This window comes from Akebia trifoliata, chromosome 8 (assembly GCF_017979445.1).
Source record: "Akebia trifoliata isolate Shusen 1 chromosome 8, ASM1797944v1, whole genome shotgun sequence".
In the NCBI taxonomy this organism is placed as follows: domain Eukaryota; kingdom Viridiplantae; phylum Streptophyta; class Magnoliopsida; order Ranunculales; family Lardizabalaceae; genus Akebia; species Akebia trifoliata.
This window is the reverse complement of record NC_141382.1, coordinates 44797357-44822480: the sequence shown is the minus strand read 5'-3', so window position 1 is coordinate 44822480 and position 25124 is coordinate 44797357. Positions and strand designations below refer to the sequence as shown.

The window sequence follows — 25124 nt, the reverse complement described above, 5'->3', positions numbered from 1 at the left end:
TCATCCTCACCAAAAATCAGCACATCTTGAAACTTCTAACCATATCAAAACAAGTTCAAGAACCGTAAATCGTCCCTTTTTTTTAAAAAACTATTTTTGACGAGTTAGAAGTTTTAAAATGGATTGATTTTTGGTGAGGATGATCTTTAGACTATATAGACCATCCTCACTAAAAATTTGCTTAATCCAAAAACTTTAACCTATATAAAAAAAAATGTCTATAGTATGGGTTGCCCTTATTAATTCATAGGGTGCTTTTATAATTACACATCCTTCATTTCCATCGAAAATTATTCATTCAAAATTAAGTTCTTTAAAGTTGAATTCAAATTTTGGTGACTTTTATGACATTATTATTTTTAATTTGAAATTTGTGGGTTTTTATAAATAGAAATTATTATTTATAAATTGAAGATTTGAGTATTATTTATTATTTAAAAATAAATTGTATTTTAATTTTATAAGAAATAATATATTTTATTGTGTTTGATAATAAATAAGCATTTGAAACATGCAAACAATGTATAATATGATTGTAAGGGTAACAAAGACAATTTACTAGTTTCAACAGTGTGTAACAAACATGATTCAGTATCTAAACAAACAACTTTTTCAGCACTTAAATTCAGTGCTTATAAGTTTCAGCGCTTAATGCTATTAAGCACTTATTTTTTTTCAATTTAACAAACAATACCTAAGTCACCCTACTTTTAAAGAAAACAGTTAGATAACGGACGTTAAATGTATACGGTGTTAACCTTTGAGGGATTTCTAAGGGCCAAGACTCTTGAGTAAAACACATTGGACCTTAATGCCCATGATCAAAATATTCAAATTCAATAGCTAGAGCTCACCTACTCTCCAAACTAGAATTTTTGTCTATGGATCGAACCACAAATCATGAAGCTTTCTTATATACGGGTGGTGTATAGGTATAGTATGCTAGAGTGGTAATATAGCAACCTAAGAATTACCATATTTTTAAATTTTAGAATTATATTAATTTTTTTATTTCCAGAAAATATATATATAAGGGTCATGTTGGAGTGACTTCAACATTGAACCTCATATCGGACATCTTAACGTGAAAGTGGATAGGAACCATGGATGCTTTTACACTCGTATCTTAAAGAAAAGCATTTATGGTTTCCATAAACTTTCACGTCAGAGCATGCGATGTGAGGTCCAATCTTGAGTCACTTTAGCATTGTTCAAAATATAAATATAACAAATAACTATGACCAGTTTCTAAATCAAAGCAACAATTAAAAATTATAAAGTGAGAAGAAATAACAATATTATCAAATAAAGTAAGACAAAATAACCAGAAATATGAAATGTAACCTTAGGAGAGACTAGTTTTGCTTTCTTATTTGCTAAAATAAATGAGTTTTTTTTTTTTTTTTTCAAATTAAACCTTCCTTACAATGAGATCTACTCCAAATTCAGGCATGATGACCATTGTGAACGATGGAGAGTGATGATATTTAGGAGAGATGGAGAAAGAAAATTTCGATAGAATTAGAGAAAGAATGATCTTCAATTCTGTCATGGCCAAGTGTTGTCCAGCACATATACGAGGCCCAGCACCAAATGGCATGTACGTGTGCGGGAACTTGCAAGCACTGTTGAGTCCATTAGCGAACCTCTCAGGATTAAACTCGTGAACGTCGGGTCCCCAAATATCAGGATTGTGGTGCAAAGATATCACAAGTAGCCAAAGATTGATGCCTTTGGGAACATGAATGTCTCCCAACTCCATGTCTTTCAAGGCCTCTCTTGAAATGAAAGGTACAGCAGGGTACAAACGCAATGCCTCATGAATCACCATTGTCATCTGCCATTGGAGATCATATGTAAGTATGATGTATGACCGATGGTCATGGTTATAAATCTCATCCAAGACCGAGACGAGTTGACTAGTTGTCTCAAAGACATGGTTTGTTCTAATTTTAAGGCATTTTTTTTTTAAATCTCATCCGAGACAACTTGGTCTTGTTCATGGACGAGATGTCAAAACGAGTTTTAAAACCATATCGATGACGCAATGCTTTAAAAATAAATAAACAAAATAAGGTTTAATACCGTTTTTAACTTGCGGAGCATGTCAACATTGGGCACATGCCCACCACAAATTTGTACCACCTCGGCACGAGTACGATCTTGCCAATGTGGATTTGAAGCCAATAACATTAATACCCACGACGCGGTAGTCGCAGTTGTCTCATAACCAGCAAGATATATATTCTTGCAATTGTCAACAATAAATTGCTCAGCCTCAATTCCCCTTATATCATCATTTTTAGCATTTTTGATGATCACTTGTAATAAATCCTCATCTGATGTAGAGTCAGCTCGTTCTTGCACTATCTTTAAGATCATTGAGTGCATCTCCTTTTCTAATCTCCATTGCTCCCGATTGTTCTTTGTAGGAAAATATCTATCAACAGCAATAACAATAACAACAACCACAACAACAACAACAAAGCCTTATCCAAAAGATGGGAATATGAATATACCATGCTTTTGACCCCCAAAAGTTCTTTTAATAAAAAATTAATGTTTGGTAACATATATTAAAATCGCTTCCAGCATGACTAAGAAACCAAAAACGAGAAGCCAAACGTGGTGAAGACCCATTTCTGACTTCTGAGGGAATCAGACGTAAATATTCTCTTTAGATGATAATCTCCTCACATATTTTGGTTGATGATTAAAATATCCCTTGGAGTGTTTCTAAGGCATTACCCGAAAACTTTTAAGAAAGTTATCAAAATGTCCAAAGATGTTTGTTCACCAATTACCAAATAAATGGTACGGTTCACAACTTCTCTAGATTCCAAAAAGCACTTTCTAAACTCATGGAAAATGACCAATTTTGCAAGAAGTGCTTCTACTGTTTAATGCACTACATTCTCAAACAAGGCCTTAATAATTGATGAAGTAGTAAACTTTGAGAGATATATACATACCTCAATCCAAAGATCTTACTAAGCAAATTTGGCCTAGACAAGGTCTTTTGAATCTGTCTAAACCTTAAGAATATCTCTGTCCCTTGGGCATAATTTCTTCCAAATAAAATTTTTGAGATTACAAAGGATGAGGATCTTCTCAAGTCATCATCAACTCTTATGTCTGCATGTCCTCCCTCACTTTCAATCTTACACTCCCATAATTCTGTTAGCATTTTGGCTGCTTCCATCATAAGGTTTGTCATACCCTATAAATAAACTATGCATCACCAACAAAAATAATAATAAGAATAATGATTTTCTAACTCCCCCCCTCCAACATACTCTCCTGATGTGGTATGTTTTAGAACCATAGATTTCCTCGGGATACACAAAAGCTCTATGGTTATACAAAATGCCACATCAGGAGAGTTTGGGGGAGTGTGTCAGAGGGGGGAGTCAGAAAATCACAACTCTAATAATAATGCTAGCTATTATTGAAACCATTTTTTTTTTTTGACCGACTAGTTGCATATTACAAGTTGTTGGTTGCACCCCACCTCAATATATAAAAGGTTTTTGTTAAGGGCACACTTAAAGTCAATAAATACACTTTGAAAATTGGATTTTCTACCAAAAATTCCCTTAAAAAAATATTTTTTACAAAAATAAACTCGGATTCCAATTTCCAAAGTGTATTTATTGCACTTTAACGGGTGCCCTTAGGCCATACATTAACAAGACCCTATTTAAAATATGTTTTTTTTTTTTACTTTTATAAAATCACTACCAGCTATGCCTCTCTTGTTGCACCAATCTCGAGGAAGGAAGAAGAATATATTAAATATGATAGTACTTGTATACCCTCAATATAGCTGTTTACTTTACAATTAAAAAGAAATATGTGATAAATTTAAGTAGATACATGAACAACAGATCATCTGTTTGATTAAAAAAAAAAAAAAAATCTAATTATTAGGGAGAAAAAAGTATATGGCACGATAATTTTGGCTTCTTGTGCATCCTGACGAGGGTTTTGACAATATATTGAAGATTAATACTAGAGTGACCTCGGTGGGGGACACACGGGGGACTCTTGACGTGGAGGCACGTGCATGCCCATAGATACGTTTTCTCTGAGATACGAGTAAAACACATCTATGGACATGCGCGCACCACCACGTCAAGGTGTCCCTCCGTGTTTCCCCCACTGAGGTCACCTAGCACGACTCTATATTGAATAGAGTCGGGCCAGAGTAACAGTAAAATTGACATCGATTCTCACATGCTGATGTGGAGGTGCACACATAACCATAGATGCTTTTCACGTGTATCTCGATGAAAATAATCTATGGTTCCATATATATATATATATATCTATATATGGGAAATGTTCAGCAACAAACATTTTGACAAAACATTTGGGCAAAACATTTTTCAAAACATGGGTTAGAGGTTTGGAATGGGCTGATTTTTGGTGAGGAGATCTCTACGTGAGGAGATTTTTTCATCACCAAAATCAGCCCATTCCAAAATTTCTAACCCCGTCAAAAATGGTTTACAAAAAATGGCGGTCCACAAATTTTCAACTTGTAAACTGGGGCTAGAAGTTTTGGAATGGGCTGATTTTTGGTGAGGATGATCTCCTCACCGTTGAGATCATTCTCAACCAAAATCAGCCCATTCCAAAACCTCTAACCCATGTTTTGAAAATGTTTTGCCAAAATGTTTGTCAAAATGTTTGTTGCTGAACGGGACCCTATATATATATATATACATCCACGTCAGCAATGTGAGAATCAATGTCAATTTTAATGTTACTTCAACATTTATATATATATGGGTCCCATTCGGCACCCAACCATTTACCCAACAATTTGCCCAACATGTTTTGTCCTACATAGGTTAGAAGTTTTGGAATAGGCTGATTTTTGGTGAGGATGATCTCTATGGTGAGGAGATCATCCTCGCTAAAAATCAGCCCATTCCATAACATCTACCCCATCACAAATGATTTACAAAAAATGGACGGTTCACGATTTTTCACTTGTAACATGGGGTTAGAAGTTTTGGAATGGGCTGATTTTTTGTGAGGATGATCTTCTAACTGTAGAGATCATCCTCACCAAAAATCAGCCCATTCCAAAACTTCTAACCCATGTAGGACAAAACATGTTGGGCAAATGGTTTGGATAAATGGTTGGGTGCTGAACATTTCCATATATATATATATATATATATATATATATATACATCCATGTGAGCAATGTGAGAATCAATGTCAATGTTAATGTTACTTCAACATTTTCCTATTGAATACGAGAGGTTTATACAGCAGTTTATTAGTATTTAAGAGAAGACAAGGTGTCAAAGGATATGGCATCGATTTGGAATTTCGGGTATTTCAATTATTAACCAAAACTCAAGGGGGTAATTATTTTTTGAATTTACCTTAACTTTCTCCATGTACAACTCTGGAGCTATGACTTTCCTCTGGTGTACCCAGGCAGGCCCACTTGAGGTTAGAATACCCCGTCCAAGCAAAGGTCTGAGTTCCCTTAGTTGGTAAGAAGGCTTCCCAAGATCCAAAGATGTGCACAGGCCCATGTCCTTCACCACATCAGGGTGGGTCAGGCATAAGACTTGTACGTTTCCCATTGAAAATGTGAACGTCTTACCTGTCAAAAGTTGAATCCATTGTTTTAAACAACTTGTGAGCAAACTCGGGCGAGAAATTGAAACTCATGTTTGGGTTTTAGCAATTGAAACTCAAGCCCAATTTGTCGGAGATTCACTCCTATGTATCATACCTATTACTTATGCGTCTTTTATCCCAAAGGGTAAATATAATGGTTAGGATAAGTTCCCTTTTAGGTGCGAGTGATAGTCCCACATTGCCTAGTTATCAAGACCATGAGCTATAGATAAACCTGGGCAATCCTCACCTTACAAGCCGGTTTTGTGAAGAAGACTTAGGCCCATGGGCTTCTATATGGTATCAGAGTGGGTAATCACAGGGATGTAGGAGACACGTTACACGTGAGGGGGAATGTGAACGATATATTAGCTTACTTTCTACATCTTGGTGTGATGTAATCTCTTTAAATACTCTATCCAAGTGAATTAAATAATCATCAAAGGATATCAATAAAGTTCTTTTTGTAGGTGCTAGCTAGCTTAGTTGTTAAAATTTTTAGGTGGTGATACTAGAGACATGGGTTCACATTCTACCAGCATCAAGTTACTAAACTCATTAAAAATAGACTTTACCGATAAAAAAAAATAATAATAATAAATAAATAAATAAATAAAATCTAAGTATAAAGATTGGAGCAAAAGGTTTATTCGTCAATGTAAAACATTCGAGTATAGTGATTTGCCAAGAAAATGAAGTCAGAAATTGAAAGTTAAAAGGGTTAAGCTAGAGCCAAGATTTTTTTTGTTATTATTTACTTATTTTATTTTTTTTAGGGTATGGTAAGATTGAAGAGCTTGAAGATGAATGGTTTTGGGGAGAAAATTCAAAAGTTTTTGGTCAAAGATTGAAGGAAAGGGCATTTAGGTCATATCGTAGTAATCTATGAGAAAATGCTCAAGTCAAGGGGCAATATCATCTTCAAAAACATAAGATATCTCAAACATCACCAAAATGCCTATATGTCCCCTCAACCTCAATCTTATTTAATAAAAAGTTTATTTAATTTCATTTCCCTCTTTAACTTGAAATAAAAAATCTTTTGAATTCAACCTTTAGGGTAAAAAGTTAACCTTAATTTTTACCTTAAGATTTACTTTAATCTTCATATCTAAATAACAAGATAGGATTTTTAAAGTAGAAGATGATGAGATTTATATATAAAGTTTTAAAGCGTTGTAGAAGGGGTCGAGACAATGTTGAAATGATGGAGTTAAATAGATTAAAATTAATTTTTTATAAAGGTTGAAGTACCAACAAATTTTAGGAAAGAAGTTTACTTTCTTTCTTTCTATTTATTACAAATTGAAAATTAAAGAGGGTATTTAGGCCACTTTATATTAGTTAAAAAAAGAAAAAAATAATGATAGATGCACACAGTAAACCATGCATGGATGATGTGGCAAAGGCATAGAACTGTAGATCTTTTTCCTTGTGTATCGCGATGAAAAAGATCTCTTGTTTTATGCCCTTGCCATGTCAACCGCGTATGATTTACCGCGTGCATTCATCACGACTCAAAAGAAAAATAAGCCAAAGGGGGTATAGCATCAATTTGAAAACAAAAGTTGGGGCATCGCAAATGTTCCCCAAAGTATAAAGGGGAGTCTAAAATAGCCTAAAAAGCTGAGGGGCGGGAGAAAAAATTGGAGGGAGGTGAGGAGTGTCAAATTAAAGCATAAAAGAAGGATATCTAATATTTTAAAAAGAGAGTTACTATTCCCACACCAAATTTTACTAACGCCACACCAACTATGTGCAATTTTGTTGATTTACATAGAAATTGGTGTGGAATTAGTAAAATTTGGTTTGGCAATAGCAGCTCTCATAAAAATTTAACAAAAAAATAAAAAGTAGTGTTGGAGCAGTTGCCTCACTGGCTTCTTCTTACCACTTTTTTTGTTTTATCTTCTGAGAAAACCTTTTACTTTCTACAATTTTTTTATTTTTTATTTGGTGTGGGGGGAGCAAAATCATTATTATTATTTTTTCTGAAAAGACCTTCTATCTTCTACCATGAGTTGTGTTGACCAGATCAGCACTTATATATATTCTCCTCATAATTAAATTAATAACTCAATATTAATCTATATATATATATATATATATATGGTTTCATCCTCTAAATAAACAAGAAGAAAATGAAGGAATCTATATTTCAGTAATCTTGATTTTTTTTTTGGTAAATAAATCTATATCTGGTCGAAATAAAACTTACCATATTGCCTTATCCACTGCTCCAGATATGGGAAGAGAAAGGAAGCACAACCATGATTGATTGAATATTCTTCATTTTTTCGAGCCTTTGTGACCGTTGATACGATCTTCTTGATTTCAGGAATGTTTCCATATGGAAAAGAAGGAGGAGGACCATTGATGCCTTGCTTTCGAAGCTTTGATCTAAGTCTTTGAGGCTTTAACCAGAGAACGTTATAGAGCCTTAAAAACAAACTGAAGAAAAAAACAAGAGAGAGTGAGATAAACATCTTCACAACCCCCTCCATCACCTTTTTTTTTTCTTTTTCTCTTTCGTTTTGGGCTTACTGGACAGACCTCACTGTTGCCTTTTTATTAGAGTGCGAAGTCTTCACTCGGCTGACGTGTTTCGAACGCGGAATCATTGACCTTGGAATATACACAAATGCACATCTTCATAGAAAATCATTATTTGAGTCTTGAAAATATGATTGTCGGGCGACATACTCAATTGACTCGCTGATAGGGACAGGTAAGTGAACCATATATTTATATGCCTTGAGATACATGATGAGAAAGTGCAGTCATGTATCTCGAGATGTACATATCTACGATTTTTGACAGGGAGTCAATTGAATATACCACTTGGCCGAGTCATATTATTGCGACTCCTATTCTTTTTATTACAAGAGTTTTGAGGGAATCTTAATTTACTAAGTTAGAGTGGGATTCACATCTTTTTAAAATATTAAATATCTTCATCTCTTTAATTAAATTAAATTAGAAGGGGTCATGTGTAAGCACATATGCATTAAAAGAATTATTTGTTATTTAAGAAACTGACTTAAAAGGATTTTTAGAATATTATATTACATAGTAAAAAAAAATGATACTTTTTCTCAGTTGGCAATTTTGTTAGGTTTTTATTAAAATGGTTATCATTATATTAAATTTAAATATAAAAGTGAGGCATTTATGACCACTTAAAATTTGGTGTCTGTTGTGTAGGAGCGTAATAAGAGTAAAGATAAAATAACAAAATAAACACACAAGATTTATTTGGTTTGGCAAATTGCCTACATCTATGAAGGAAAGATAGAGAGAGAAAAATACACTATCAATAATAAAGATTACAAACTTCTTGTTCACAACTGCAAGGAACCTCACAGAGCAAAAACATAAAGAAACCCTACTCGAAAATACAATATATACCTAAATTTTTTTGCCTTGGAACGTTGTCCTCAAACCCTCATGTGGGCCTAATTGAGTCAAGCCCACTCCACATCGGGAAAATGTCACTTTTGATAAATCCAAACCCAATAACAATACTAGGCATCTCATAACTAGGGGTGCAACTTGGTTTGATTTAAATCAAGAACCGAATCAAATCGATAGCTTTAAGGTGGTTTGGTTCGGTTCTAAGTTACGAAAATGGAGAGCTGATCAATTTGATTCGGTTCTTGGATCAAACTTGTATAGAACCAAACCCCTATGCAATAATATATATATAGATATATATAAAATAATTATTATGAATTATTTTAAGAGTTAGGACATATTTTAGTGATCTTTTATGAATAAGCTAATGACTTTTTATGGATAGATTTGTGATTTATTGTATAAAATTTTATGTTTGTTTTTTTCATTAAAATATATTACTTACAATTTATAGAATATTGGCAATCCGTAGAATTGAACTGAACTAAACCAACATTAATTCGGTTTGCGTTGGTTTGGTTCCAATGAAATTTGGTTCGGTTATGATTCTTATTTAGTGAAACCAACCTATGTCAGTTTGGTTCCAATTTGACCTCAAACTGAACCATGTTGCACCCCTACTCATAACTGTGTCCAGCCACTTCTGGTCCACCATCTCCCATTATAATAGGAAAGATATCAACTAGAAGGTGGCATGTGTGAAGCACACATCCATTAAAAGGACTTATTTGTAATTTAACATATAAATTAAAATGGTTTTTAAAGATTAAGTAGTAAAAATGATACATTTGTGATTTTGAAAACTAAGCAACTCACGTTGGTTTCCAATTTTCTTGATTTTTTTATTTTTATCAAAATGAACTTGATTATATTAAACTTAAATATAAATGCGGAGGCATTTATGACGACTCAAATTTTGGTATCGAACCACTTCTATTCCGCCTTCTATCATTATAATAGTAAATACTATATTATCTCTCATCTCAAAGTCTAATCTCTCTTAAAATCATCAATCAAACCTAAAGATTTTAAAAATATTGTACTATTCTTTTTTTTTTTCAATCTTCTTCTTCAACAATACTCACATAAATTATCATTGTTTCAATAATTTGTGTAACAAATACTTAATCGTATAACAAGCCTGTTTACAATGTATACCATTAGAGAAGACGATGACATGTGAAGATGAATAACCCTAAATCTTAAAGTTACTAATAATAAGAGTAATTAGTAGGTTAAATTTTAGAGTTTATTTTAATAATAAAAAAAGCTAAATTTTCAAGGTTGGTGTGCAACCAGCTACTTAGTGGTGTGTAATTAGTTAGGTGGTGGGAAACGCTCTGCATGTAGGACCCACGTTATCATCATCATATACAAATGGTAATCACTCGTCCATTTTTTTCATAGGTGGAAAGAGCCAAAGAGTTAATGGCACAGATAAATGTAGAATGAATTTGGTTTGGGACCAATTAGTTACACACCATTAATAGTTTGTTGCACACCAATCTTAAAAAAATTCCCTTCTTATTTATTTATTTATTTTATATAATCACTTTTTTAATTGAAGCATTTCTTGCAAAATGATTTCGAAAAGTGTAATTTTCTAAACATGACTTAAAAATGGTCAAGTACTCCTTACAAAAGTTATTGAACCAATGATAATTTTTGAGCATGGCATGGTTGAGGTAGAAGAAAAAAAATAAAGACAAAAGTGCAAGAAATGATAATTTCTATGAACATGGTTGAGATAGAAGAAAAAAGTGAAAAAAAAAGTGCACATTTTTTTTTTTTGGAGTGTAATCATCCAATTGAGTGGAAATGAAATTTTATGTAATGAAGTGCAATTGGTAGTGGATGGTGTGCAACTAGTTGGTGCCATTTGATTTTCGACTCAGGATCTAATATGGTGTCTTGTTCCTATAAAATAGGATAAGCATTTCCATGGCACGCTTTAGTTGGTATTTAAAATACCTTGGACTTCTAATCAAGCCGTTCAAACAACCCAATATATTTATTTCCTAATCAAATTGTGGCATGTAGACATCTATCCAATCTATAGAAACGGGGAATCGTATTGGGTCTCGACTCTTAAAAATGCTATAAGGAATTTTAGATTCTAAAAATTCATTTTCAGAGGATTATACGAGAAATCCTATATTTCAAAAAGAGTAGCAAAAAACATACTCAACTATTTTTCCTCGAGATATATAATAAAATCCATAGTTATGTGTACATCCCTTGTTAGTTGAGTATATTTAAGTAGCTTTTTTTAAGTCAAGTTACCACCATTGTTTTTTGTTTTTTGTTTTTTTTTTTTAAGATGTCGTAGAGGAAGGGTGAGAGCTAAAATAAATTCTATTTAAATTCATAGAATTTTGTCTTCTATATCGATGTGGTAAAGGATCATGTTTTTGAATGCCACAAAGTGAGCTCAATGATCCTTGTTAAGATTTGAAACCAAATCTTACTCAATTAGTAAGGCTAGCATTACTCTAGAAGAAATGGGTTTCCCACTCTTCCCCTCTTTTAAAATGGTATTTGGAGGAGAGGAAATGAATTGAAATGCTTTTTGTAAGAAAATAAGAAAAAAAAAAAGGGGGGGGGGGGGGGATCATATAATAAAATTAAATTGCACAACGTCGGTGTGGCGTTAGCAAAAGTTGGTGTAGCACTAACAGCTCTTCAAATTTAAGGTATCAAATTACAAAAAGCACTTTTGATACATGTGCGTTTTGCATGTGTCAACTTCCAGATATTTATTTTTTAAATAGAAGTTGATGTGCCAATAGTAATTCTCATGATTAACAAAACTAAAGATTAAGAATTATTATTACCACACCAACTTTTGCTAACGCCACGTCATCTATGTGGCATGCGGTGGCGTTAGCAAAAGTTGGTGTGACCTACCCTACTTAAAACCAATTTCACATCGAGAAGTGGTCTGAGTTTTCTTTAGTTTTTCTAATTGAGTAGAAATAGTGTTCCACGTGACATGTCTCAGGTGTTAGGTGGACAAATATTATATTTTTGATCATATAATAAAATTAAAGAGCTGCTATTGAGTTGCACAATGTTGGTGTGGCATTAGCAAAAGTTAGTGTGGCACTAGCAGCTCTTCAAAATTAAGGTATCAAATTACAAAAAGCACTTTTGATACATGTGCATTTTGCACTGTCAACTTTCAGATATTTATTTTTTAAATAGAAGTTGATGTGCCAATAGCAATTCTCATGATAAACGAAACTAAAGATTAAAAATTATTATTATCACACCAACTTTTGCTAATGCCACCCCATCTATGTGGCGTGGCATTAGCAAAAGTTGGTGTGCCCACCCTACTTAAAACCAATTTCACATCGGGAAGTGGTCTGAGTTTTAGTTTTTCTAATTGAATAGAAATAGTGTTCCACGTGACATGTCTCAGGTGTTAGGTGGACAAATATTAATTTTTTTGATCTATTGGTGACAAATAATTACGACCTTATCGTTTTCTTTCCATCAGGCCATGATTTATTGTTTACTACTACTCGATGAATATTATATTCCTACCATTATACAACATAAAAGTAATATATGTATATGTTCAGCAACCCTAAAGTTTGCCAAACATTATGCCAAACATTTTTCAAAATATAGTTTGGAAGCTTTGGAATGAGTTATTTGTGAGGATGATCTCTATGATGAGGAGATCATCCTCATCAAAAATCAGTCTATTTCAAAATTTCTAATCCCATCAAAGGGGATTTACAAAAATTGAACGGTCCACAATTTTTCAATTTGTAAATTAGGATTAGAAATTTCAAAATGAACTGATTTTTGGAGAGGTCACCGTAGAGATCATCCTCACAAAAAATCAGCTCATTCCAAAGCTTCTAACCCATGTTTTGAAAAATGTTTGACAAACTTTAGGACTGTTGAACCGCTCCCATATATATATATTCTAATTGTAAAGAAAAACATGGATTTCATTTAACCAAACAAAAATCTCTGTTGATTGAATGAAGAAAAATGAAATCATCCGACATGTCAAACCTGAAACTTTGATTTTTCTTAGAATTTGTGTTAGTTTATGATGCATATAAGATTCGTGATAAACTGATTATCCCACATGGCAAACTCAATTGATTACCCTAACGTGATAAGTTAGTGAATCACAGATTTGCGCTCCTTGGGATGCATGGCTGCACTTCCCCATAAAAAGGTGTATCTCGAGGGAGCCTTGTATCACGAAGAATGCAGATCTACAATTCTTGAACTTATCACATGAGATAGTCAACTGATTTGCCACTTGGGGTAGTCAGATTATCATGACTCTTTCGAAAATGCTGGAGTGACTGTATTTCACTACATTGACACGTTGGTGTGTACGGAACCATATATGTGTTATTGACTGTGTTCCATACTCACCTTCACGTCAACGAAGTGCGAAACAATGTGAATAACACAGTCACTCCGGCACGACTCTTTTGATTTTATTGACAATGTAAATGCTAGTGAAAATAACAAGAAAGAAAGAAAGAAAGAAAGCAAGAAAAGAAGATTTTAAATAATAAAATTATTAATTCACCCTTGTTAGATATCTCATATCCTTTCCCCACCCAGAATGAAGTTGCTATACGAGTTCTTCTCCCACCTAGAATGAAAATACAGATTTATTTTAATTAATATTTTTTATAAATCTTGAAAATATTCATTTGGTAGATATTCCCTTTGCCGCCATTGGAGGTTAAATTAAATGCATAAGGTCACATTGGTACTTTTGGGGGTGACTTGGACATACTAATAAAAAATGACCAAAAATGTCCCCGTCGTTAACTTTTTGTAATTTTTTTTTTTTCATAAAAAGGATTAGTCTTTGAAGTAAAAATTTTATTGTTAACTTCAACCTTAAGATTTTCATCTAATTTGACCTTCAAACCACAAGGAAAAAATGATTTTTGGATGGCAGAAGACAATGCAATTTTAGACAAATAAAAAATAAAAAAATAAAAATGAAGGATTTTAGTCGATAAATCATATCAGACCTTTTCTAATCCAATTTCAGATCTGGATCAAGGATTTAGATTTCGATGATGATTTGATATGATAAGGTTCTGATCCAATATCTTATTGGATCGGTGCTAGATCAACTATGTCTTGATCCACTAAAGACTCGATTTGACAAAATGTGAGAAAGTATATAAATTATATAACATATTTTGTTTAAATTTATGAAAAGTATTTAACTTTTGTATATCAAATCAAGTTTGATTCTACCCCATTGTTGTTGAATCAGGTTTGGATCCTAATAAACATGATCAAAAAAGAGTTTGATTCAAAGCTTATCAGATCACTTTTGGGTCCGATCCAATCCTTATATGATTGGTACCAAATTGGCCCTCAATCCGAATCCGATACAATGATAGTCCTATAGAAAATGTTGGATTGAGCTTTAGGTTTAATATTTTAAAAATAATTCCCGATAGAGTGGTAGTATAGCAACCTAAGAATTACCATATTTTTAAATTTTAGATTGGACCTCATATCACACATCTTAACGTGAAAGTGGATAGGAACCATAGATGCTTTTTACCTCGTATCTTGAAGAAAACCATCTATGGTTTCCATACACTTTCACGTCAGGTCGTGCGATGTGAGGTCCAATCTTGAGTCACTTTAGCATTTTTCAAAATATAAATATAACACATAACTATTACCAGTTTCTAAATTGAAGCAACAATTAAAAATTATGAAGTGAGAAGAACTAACAATATTATCAAATAAAGTAAGCAAAAATAACCAGAAATATGAAATGTAACCTTAGGAGAGACTAGTTTTGCTTTCTTATTTGCTATAATAGATGAGTTTTTTTTTCAAATTAAACCTTCCTTACAATGAGATCTACTCCAAATTCAGGCACAATGACCATTGTGAATGATGGAGAGTGACGATATTTAGGAGAGACGGAGAAAGAAAATTTCAATAGAATTAGAGAAAGAATGATCTTCAATTCTGTCATGGCCAAGTGTTGTCCAGCACATATACGAGGCCCAGCACCAAATGGCATGTACGTGTGCGGGAACTTGCAAGCACTGTTGAGTCCATTAGCGAACCTCTCAGGATTAAACTCATGAACGTCGGGTCCCCAAATATCAGGATTGTGGTGCAAAGATATCACAAGTAGCCAAAGATTGATGCCTTTGGGAACATGAATGTCTCCCAACTCCATGTCTTTCAAGGCCTCTCTTGCAATGAAAGGTACAGCAGGGTATAAACGTAACGCCTCTTGAATCACCATTGTCATCTGCCATTGGAGATCATATGTAAGTATGATGTATGACCGATGGTCATGGTTATAAATCTCATCCAAGACCGAGACGAGTTGACTAGTTGTCTCAAAGACATGGTTTGTTCTAATTTTAAGGCTTTTTTTTTTTTTTTTTTAAATCTCGCCCGAGACAACTTGGTCTTGTTCATGGACGAGATGTCAAAACGAGTTTTAAAACCATGTCGATGACGCAATGCTTTAAAAATAAATAAATAAATAAACAAAATAATGTTTAATACCGTTTTCAACTTGGGGAGCATGTCAACATTGGGCACGTGCCCACCACAAATTTGTACCACCTCAGCACGAGTACGATCTTGCCAATTTGGATTTGAAGCCAATAACATTAATACCCACGACGCGGTAGTCGCAGTTGTCTCATAACCAGCAAGATATATATTCTTGCAATTGTCAACAATAAATTGCTCGGCCTCAATTCCCCTTATATCATCACTTTTAGCATTTTTGATGATCACTTGTAATAAATCCTCATCTGATGTAGAGTCAGCTCGTTCTTCCACTATCTTTAAGATCATTGAGTGCATCTCCTTTTCTAATCTCCATTGCTCCCGATTGTTCTTTGTAGGAAAATATCTATCAACAGCAATAACAATAATAACAACAACAACAACAACAACAACAACAACAACAACAACAACAACAAAAAGCTTAATCCAAAAGATGGGAATATGAATATACCATGCTTTTGACCCCCAAAAGTTCTTTTAATAAAAAATCATTGTTTGGTAACATATATTAAAATCGCTTCCTGCATGACTAAGAAACCAAAAACGAGAAGCCAAAAGTGGTGAAGACCCATTTCTGACTTCTGAAGGAATCAGACGTAAATATTGTCTTTAGATGATAATCTCCTCACATATTTTGGTTGATGATTATAATATCCCTTGGAGTGTTTCTAAGGCATTATCCGAAAACGTTTAAGAAAGTTATCAAAATGTCCAAAGATGTTTGTTCACCAATTACCAAATAAATGGTACGGTTCATAACTTCTCTAGAAGCACTTTCTAAACTCATGGAAAATGACTAATTTTGTAAGAAGTGCTTCTACTGTGTAATGCACTACATTCTCAAACAAGGCCTTAATAATTGATGAAAGTAGTAAACTTTGAGAGATATATACATACCTCAATCCAAAGATCTTACTAAGCAAATTTGACCAAGACAAGGTCTTTTGAATCTGTCTAAACCTTAAGAATATCTCTGTCCCTTGGGCATAATTTCTTCCAAATAAAATTTTTGAGATTACAAAGGATGAGGATCTTCTCAAGTCATCATCAACTCTTATGTCTGCATGTCCTCCCTCACTTTCAATCTTACTCTCCCATAATTCTGTTAGCATTTTGGCTGCTTCCATCATAAGGTTTGTCATACCCTATAAACAAACTATGCATCACCAACAAAAATAATAATAAGAATAATGATTTTCTAACTCCCCCCCTCCAACATACTCTCTTGATGTGGTATGTTTTAGAACCATAGATTTCCTCGGGATACACAACGGCTCTATGGTTATACAAAATGCCACATCAGGAGGGTATGGGGGAGTATGTCAGAGGGGGGAGTCAGAAAATCACAACTCTAATAATAATGCTAGCTATTATTGAAACCATTTTTTTTTTTGACCGACTAGTTGCATATTACAAGTTGTTGGTTGCACCCCACCTCAATACATAAAGGTTTTTGTTAAGGGCACACTTAAAAGTGCAATAAATACACTTTGGAAATTGGATTTTGTACCAAAAATTCCCTTAAAAAAATATTTTTTACAAAAATTAACTCGAATTCCAATTTCCAAAGTGTATTTATTGCTCTTTAACGGGTGCCCTTAGGCCATACATTAACAAGACCCTATTTAAAAATATGTTTTTTTTTTTTTTAACTTTTATAAAATCACTACCAGCTATGCCTCTCTTGTTGCCCCAATCTCGAGGAAGGAAGAAGAATATATTAAATATGATAGTACTTGTATACCCTTAATATAGCTATTTACTTTACAATTAAAAAGAAATATGTGATAAATTTAAATAGATACATGTACAACAGATCATCTGTTGGATTTAAAAAAAAAATCTAATTATTTGGGAGAGGATATCCCTTACTTCTAAATATTTTTTTAAAAAAAAGCACATGGCACGATAATTTTGGCTTCTTGTGCATCCTGACGAGGGTTTTGACACTATATTGAAGATTAATGTTGGAGTGACCCGTAGGGGACACACGGAGGGCTCTTAACGTGGTGGTGCGTGCATGCCCATAGATATGTTTTCTCTGAGATACGAGTAAAACACATCTATGGACATGCGCGTGCCACCACTTCAAGGTGTCTCCTGTTGAGGTCACTCTAGCACTACTCTATATTGATTAGAGTCGGGTTGGAGTAACATTAAAATTGACATCGATTCTCACATTACTGATGTGGAGGTGCACACATAACCATAGATGATTTTCACTCATATCTCGATGAAAAGAATCTATGGTTCCATATATACATCCATGTCAGCAATGTGAGAATCAATGTCAATTTTAATGTTACTTCAGCATTTTCCTATTGAATACGAGAGGTTTATACATCAGTTTATTAGTATTTAAGAGAAGACAAGGGTCAAAGGATATGGCATCGATTTGGAATTTCGGGTATTTCAATTATTAACCAAAACTCAAGGGGGTAATTATTGTTTGAATTTACCTTAACTTTCTCCATGTAAAACTCTGGAGCTATGACTTTCCTCTGGTGTACCCAGGAAGGCCCACTTGAGGTTAGAATACCCCGTCCAAGCAAAGGTCCGAGTTCCCTCAGTTGGTAAGAAGGCTTCCCAAGATCCAAAGATGTGCACAGGCCCATGTCCTTCACCACATCAGGGTGGGTCAGGCATAAGACTTGTACGTTTCCCATCAAAAATGTGAACGTCTTACCTGTCAAAAGTTGAATCCATTGTTTTAAACAACTTGTGAGCAAACTCTGGTGAGAAATTGAAACTCATGTTTGGGTTTTAGCAATTGAAACTCAAGCCCAATTTGTCTGAGATTCACTCCTATGTATCATACCTATTACTTATGCGTCTTTTATCCCAAAGGGTTAATATAATGGTTAGGATAAGTTCCCTTTTAGGTGCAAGTGATAGTCCCACATTGCCTGGTTATCAAGACCATGAGCTATATATAAACCTGGGCAATCCTCACCTTACAAGCCGGTTTTGTGAGGAAGAGTTAGGCCCATGGGCTTCTACATGGTATCAGAGTGGATAATCACAGGGATGTAGGAGACACGTTACACGTGAGGGGGAATGTGAACGATATATTAGCTTACTTTCTACATCTTGGTGTGATGTAATCTCTTTAAATACTCTATCCAAGTGAATTAAATAATCATCAAAGGATATCAATAAAGTTCTTTTTGTAGGTGCTAGCTAGCTTAGTTGGTAAAATTTTTAGGTGATGATACTAGAGACATGGGTTCACATTCTACCAGCACCAAGTTACTAAACTCATTAAAAATAGACTTTACCGATAAAATCTAAGTATAAAGATTGGAGCAAAAGGTTTATTCGTCAATGTAAAACATTCGAGTATAGTGATTTGCCAAGAAAATGAAGTCAGAAATTGAAAGTTAAAAGGGTTAAGCCAGAGCCAAGATTTTTTTTGTTATTATTTACTTATTTTATTTTTTTAGGGTATGGTAAGATTGAAGAGCTTGAAGATGAATGGTTTTGGGGAGAAAATTCAAAAGTTTTTTGTCAAAGATTGAAGGAAAGGGCATTTAGGTCATATCGTAGTAATCTATGAGAAAATGCTCAAGTCAAGGGGCAATATCATCTTCAAAAACATAAGATATCTCAAACATTACCAAAATGCCTATATGTCCCCTCAACCTCAATCTTATTTAATAAAAAGTTTATTTAATTTCATTTCCCTCTTTAACTTGAAATAAAAAATCTTTTGAATTCAACCTTTAGGGTAAAAAGTTAACCTTAATTTTTACCTTAAGATTTACTTTAATCTTCATATCTAAATAACAAGATAGGATTTTTAAAGTAGAAGATGATGAGATTTTTATATAAAGTTTTAAAGCTCTATAGAAGGGGTCGAGACAATGTTGAAATGATGGAGTTAAATAGATTAAAATTAATTTTTTATAAAGGTTGAAGTACCGACAAATTTTAGGAAAGAAGTTTACTTTCTTTCTTTCTATCTATTACAAGTTGAAAATTAAAGAGGGTATTTAGGTCACTTTATATTAGTTATAAAAAAAGAAAAGAATAATGATGAATGCACACACTAAGCCATGCACGGTGGATGTGGCAAAGGCATAGAACTGTAGATCTTTTTCCTTGTGTATCGCGATGAAAAAGATCTCTTGTTTTATGCCCTTGCCATGTCAACCGTGTGCATTCATCACGACTCAAAAGAAAAATAAGCCAAAGGGGGTATAGCATCAATTTGAAAACAAAAGTTGGGGCATCGCAAATGTTCCCCAAAGTATAAAGGGGAGTCTAAAATAGCCTAAAAAGCTGAGGGGAGGGTGAAAAAACTGGAGGGAGGTGAGGAGTGTCAAATTAAAGCATAAAAGGAGGATATCTAATATTTAAAAAAGAGAGTTACCATTCCCACACCAAATTTTACTAACGCCACACCAACTATGTGCAATTTTGTTGATTTACATAGAAATTGGTGTGGAATTAGTAAAATTTGGTGCGGCAATAGCAGCTCTCATAAAAATTTAACAAAAAAATAGAAAGTAGTGTTGGAGCAGTTGCCTTACTGGCTTCTTTCTTACCACCTTTTTTGTTTTATCTTCTAAGAAAACCTTTTACTTTCAACAATTTTTTATTTTTTATTTGGTGTGGGGGGAGCAAAATCATTATTATTATTATTATTTTTTCTGAAAAGACCTTCTATCTTCTACCATGAGTGGTGTTGACAAGATCATCACTTATATATTCTCCTCATAATTAAATTAATAACTCAATATTAATCTATATATATATATATATATATATATATATATATAGGGTCCCGTTCAGTAACAAACATTTTGGCAAAATATTTTTCAAAACATGGGTTAGAGGTTTTGGAATGGGCTGATTTTTTGTGAGGATGATCTCTACAGTGAGGAGATCATCCTCACCAAAAATCAACCCATTCCAAAACTTCTAGCCCCAGTTCACAAGTTGAAAAATCGTGGACCGTCCATTTTTTGTAATCCATTTTTGATGGGGTTAGAATAGAGATCATCCTCACCAAAAATCAGCCCATTCCAAAATCTCTAACCCATGTTTTGAAAAGTGTTTTGCCAAAATGTTTGTCAAAATGCTTGTTGCTGAACATTTCCCATATATATATATATATGGTTTCATCCTCTAAATAAAAAAGAAGAAAATGAAGGAATCTATATTTCAGTAATCTAGAATTTTTTTGGCAAATAAATCTATATATGGTCGAAATAAAACTTACCATATTGCCTAATCCACTGCTCCAAATATGGGAAGAGAAAGGAAGCACAACCATGATTGATGATTGAATATTCTTCATTTTTTCGAGACTTTGTGACCGTTGATACGATCTTCTTGATTTCAGGAATGTTTCCATATGGAAAAGAAGGAGGAGGACCATTGATGCCTTGCTTTCGAAGCTTTGATCTAAGTCTTTGAGGCTTTAACCAGAGAACATTATAGAGCCTTAAAAACAAACTGAAGAAAAAAACAAGAGAGAGTGAGATAAACATCTTCACAACCCCCTCCATTACCTTTTTTTTTTTTTTTTTTTCTCTTTCGTTTTGGGCTTACTGGATGGACCTCACTGTTGCGTTTTTATTAGAGTGCCAAAGTCTTCACTCGGCTGACGTGTTACGAACGCGGAACCGTAGAAATGTTTCCCTACCATAGAAAATGACTATTTTTTAGTTCTGAAAATATGATTGTCGGGCGACATACTCATGTATATTTATACGCCTTGAGGTACATAGTTCCCTTGTGATACACATTTTTATAAGGAAGTACAATCATGTATCCCGACATTATTTAAGAAAAGACGTCTGTTTTATTTTATTTATATATATATATAAACAATCTCTCTCTCTCTCTTTATAATAAAGACAAGTCGCTTACACTCTCTCATAAAGACGAGACAAGACAAATCACTTACACTCTCTCTCTCTATAATAAGGACAACTCACTTACACTCTCTCTCTCTTTATAATAAAGACAACTCACTTACATTCTACCTCACTCATAAAGATGAGAGTATACAACTCACTTAGACACTCTCACTCTTAAATAAAAACAAGATATATCCCTCTCTCTCTCTCTCTAACAAATACGAGACTTTTTTTTTTTTTTTTTAAAGACGGGATGAGACAAGACATGTGGTGGATAACCTTTCTTCCCCTCTCCCTCTCTCAACTCAAACTGCGCAAATATTCTATAAATAATTTTCATGGCGCGTCTGAATTAAAAATCATAAACCTAAGATTCAAGACCAATGGTAGATATTAGAAGGAAGAAGGTTTGGGAGCTCGTTGTCTGTGATGGTATACTTTCACTTCAGTATACCAAGCACTTCCCAAACAAGGTCATCAATGGTATAACTTTAAAGGATGCATTGATACAATTAACGATGAATTGGGTGTTCCTTTGCTAGAAAAATTCTTATTTTTTCAGGTAATTTTTTACTTTATTTAACTCTTATTTTACCTGTAAATTGATCGTAAAAAATCAAAGATTTTTTTATTATTTAAATTCGAATCGAATATTTTCGGATATTCGATAATTCTTTCGGATGCGAATTTGAATAGTGATTAGTGATATCCGATCGGATTCGAATTCGAATATTACTATTTTTTCGAATTCGAATTTGGATATAACACTATCTGATCGGATACCTATCCGTTGACAGCCCTAGTATTTATGACCACTTAAAATTTGGTGTCTATTGTGCGGAATCATAACAAGAGTAAAGATAAAATAACAAAATAAACACACAAGATTTATGTGATTCGACAAATTGCTTATATCTATAAAGGAAAGAGAGAGAAAAATACACCATCAACGATAAAGATTATAGATTTCCTATTCATAATTGCAAAGAACCTCATAGAGCAAAAACATAAAGAAATCTTATTTGAAAATATAATATATACCTAAAAAAATTCACCTTGGAAACGTTGCCCTCAAACTCTTGCATGGGCCCAATTGAGTTGAGCCCACTTCACATTGGAAAAATGTCACTTTTGAAAAGTCCAAACCCAATAACAATACTAGGCATCTCATAACTAGGGGGGCAATTTGGTTTGATTTAAATCGATAACCGAATCAAATCGATAGCTTGAAGGTGGTTTTGTTCAATTTGAAACAAGTTGCGATTCAATTTCGAGTTACGAAAATGGAGAACTGATCAATTTGATTTGGTTATCGGATCAAACTTGTATTGAACCAAACCCTATGCAATAATATATATATACTAATTATTATGAATTATTTTAGGAGTTAGGACATAGATTAGTGATCTTTTATGAATAAACTAATGATTTTTTATGAATAGATTTGTGATTTATTGTATGAAATTTTATTTATGTTTTTTTCATTAAAATATTACTTACAATTTATAGAATATTGACAATCCGTAGAGCTGAACTGAACTAAACCAACATTAATTCGGTTTGAGTTGGTTTGGTTCCAATGAAATTTGGTTCGGTTATGATTCTTATTTAGTAGAACCAAACTATGTTGGTTCGGTTCCAATTTGACCTCAAACTGAACCAAATCGAACCATATTACACTCCTATGTGTTCAACCACTTCTACTCCATCATCTCCCATTATAATAGTAAAGATATCAATTAGAAGGGGACATGTGTGAAGCACACATCCATTAAAAGGACTTATTTGTAATTTAACATATAAATTAAAAAGGTTTTTAAAGATTAAGTAGTAAAAAATGATACATTTGTGATTTTGAAAACTAAGCAACGCAACATTGGTTTACAATTTTCTTGATTTTTTTTTATTTTTATCAAAATGACCTTGATTATATTAAACTTAAATATAAAAGTGGAGGCATTTATGACCACTCAGATTTTGGTATCGAACCACTTCTACTCACTTCTACTCTGCCTTCTATCATTATAGTAAATACTATATTCTCTCTCATCTCAATGTCTAATCTCTCTTAAAATAATCAATCAAACCTCAAGATTTTAAAAATATTGTACTTTTTTTTTTCAATCTTCTTCTTCAACAATACTCACATAAATTATCATTGTTTCAATAATTTGTGTAAGAAATACTTAATCGTATAACAAGCATATTTACAATGTATACGAGTAGAGAAGACGAAGACACGTGAAGGTGAATAACCCTAAATCTTAAAGTTACTGATAGTAGGAGTAATTAGTAGGCTAAATTTTAGAGTTTATTTTAATAATAATAAAAAGTTAAATTTTCTAGATTGGTGTGCAACCAACTACTTAGTGGTGTGTCATTAGTTAGGTGGTGGGAAATGCTCTGCATACCCACGTTATCATCATCATATACAAATGGTAGTCACTCGTCCTTTTTATTGGTAGGCGGAAAGAGCAAAGAGTTAATGTCACGAATAAATGTAGAATGAATTTGATTTGGGACTGATTAGTTACACACCACTAATAGTTTATTGCACACCAATTAGACCTGTCAATGGATAGTCGAAATCCGAATTCGAATTCAAAAAATCGGATATTATCCGAAATTTTCAAATATCGAATTCGGATTTGAATAGTTTTGAATATCCGATAATGTTTCGGATACGAATTCAGATATCGATGAATTCGAATTCGATAATATCCGATCCGAAAAGAATAATAAATAAATATTATTTTATTTTAATTTTAAAATAAATGAATTTTTTTCCTTTAGGGTTAGAACTTCTGTCGAACTGATTATAGACCTCAGCCTGTCGCCCCTCATCGTTTTCAACGATCTCATCGTCTTCAATGATCTCAACCCCACGACCTCACCGTCGGAATCTCTCTCAGCGGCTCAGTCAAATAGGCGACAACCCCTAATCGTCTTCAAGGATCTCAACCCCTCGCGGTCACGATTTCACCGTCGGAATCTCTCTCAGCGGCTCAGCCCCTCATCTCCTTACGACCTCAGCCCCTTGTTGTCACGACATCACTTTAGGCAATTGTATGTAAACTCTCTCTCTTTCTCTTTCTCTCTCTTTCTCTCTATCTCTCTCTTCAATCTCAATTCTCAAAGACTCGAACCACAATAACCCTTGATTTTTCTTTTAAATCTCAACATCTTCAAGCTTTTAAATTATCGTGCTCTTTGATTGATTGTTTTCAACCATACTGCCTAACCCATTTGCAGAAAATCCTTGGTTTTTCTATAAAAAATTCCAAGGTTTCTACTTATCTAAAAGATCTGTTTTACCTTCTAGTTTGTAGGTTGAAATGGTAAGAATATCAAGGTTGTAGAGTTACTAAATCCATGGTTTTGTACCTTTCCCTAACTCTTTTCTGAAAGTCCCTAAATTTTATGTCCAAAACTTCATAGTTTTTTATTTGATCTTATTTTAAATTATTCATTTCGGATAATTTTCGAATAATAAATTTCGGATTCGAATATGATAATATCAGATACGAATTTGAATATTCGTTAGTGATATCCGATCGGATTCGAATTCGGATATCACTAAAAAAATTCGGATATAGCACTATTCGATCGGATATCTATCCGTTGACAGCCCTAACACCAATC

The 25124-nt window shown here is 33.4% G+C and overlaps 2 protein-coding genes across 2 annotated transcripts; both read right to left on the bottom strand.

Moving 5' to 3' along the window:
• Positions 1-1272: 1272 nt before the first annotated feature.
• On the bottom strand, positions 1273-8196 carry LOC147397088 (cytochrome P450 714C2-like). Its single transcript, XM_086452531.1, has 5 exons — positions 7865-8196; positions 5403-5629; positions 2973-3220; positions 2086-2440; positions 1273-1837 (listed from the first exon to the last, which is right to left on the bottom strand). Exons 1-5 carry the CDS (start codon positions 8148-8150, stop codon positions 1412-1414), a joined length of 1542 nt encoding a protein of 513 aa, XP_086308657.1. The 5' UTR covers positions 8151-8196; the 3' UTR covers positions 1273-1411.
• A 6663-nt stretch (positions 8197-14859) lies between these two features.
• LOC147397087 (cytochrome P450 714C2-like) lies at positions 14860-21341 on the bottom strand. The gene is made up of 5 exons (XM_086452528.1): positions 20840-21341; positions 18075-18301; positions 16513-16760; positions 15607-15961; positions 14860-15343 (listed from the first exon to the last, which is right to left on the bottom strand). Exons 1-5 carry the CDS (start codon positions 21126-21128, stop codon positions 14918-14920), a joined length of 1545 nt encoding a protein of 514 aa, XP_086308654.1. The 5' UTR covers positions 21129-21341; the 3' UTR covers positions 14860-14917.
• Between the last annotated feature and the right edge of the window lie 3783 nt (positions 21342-25124).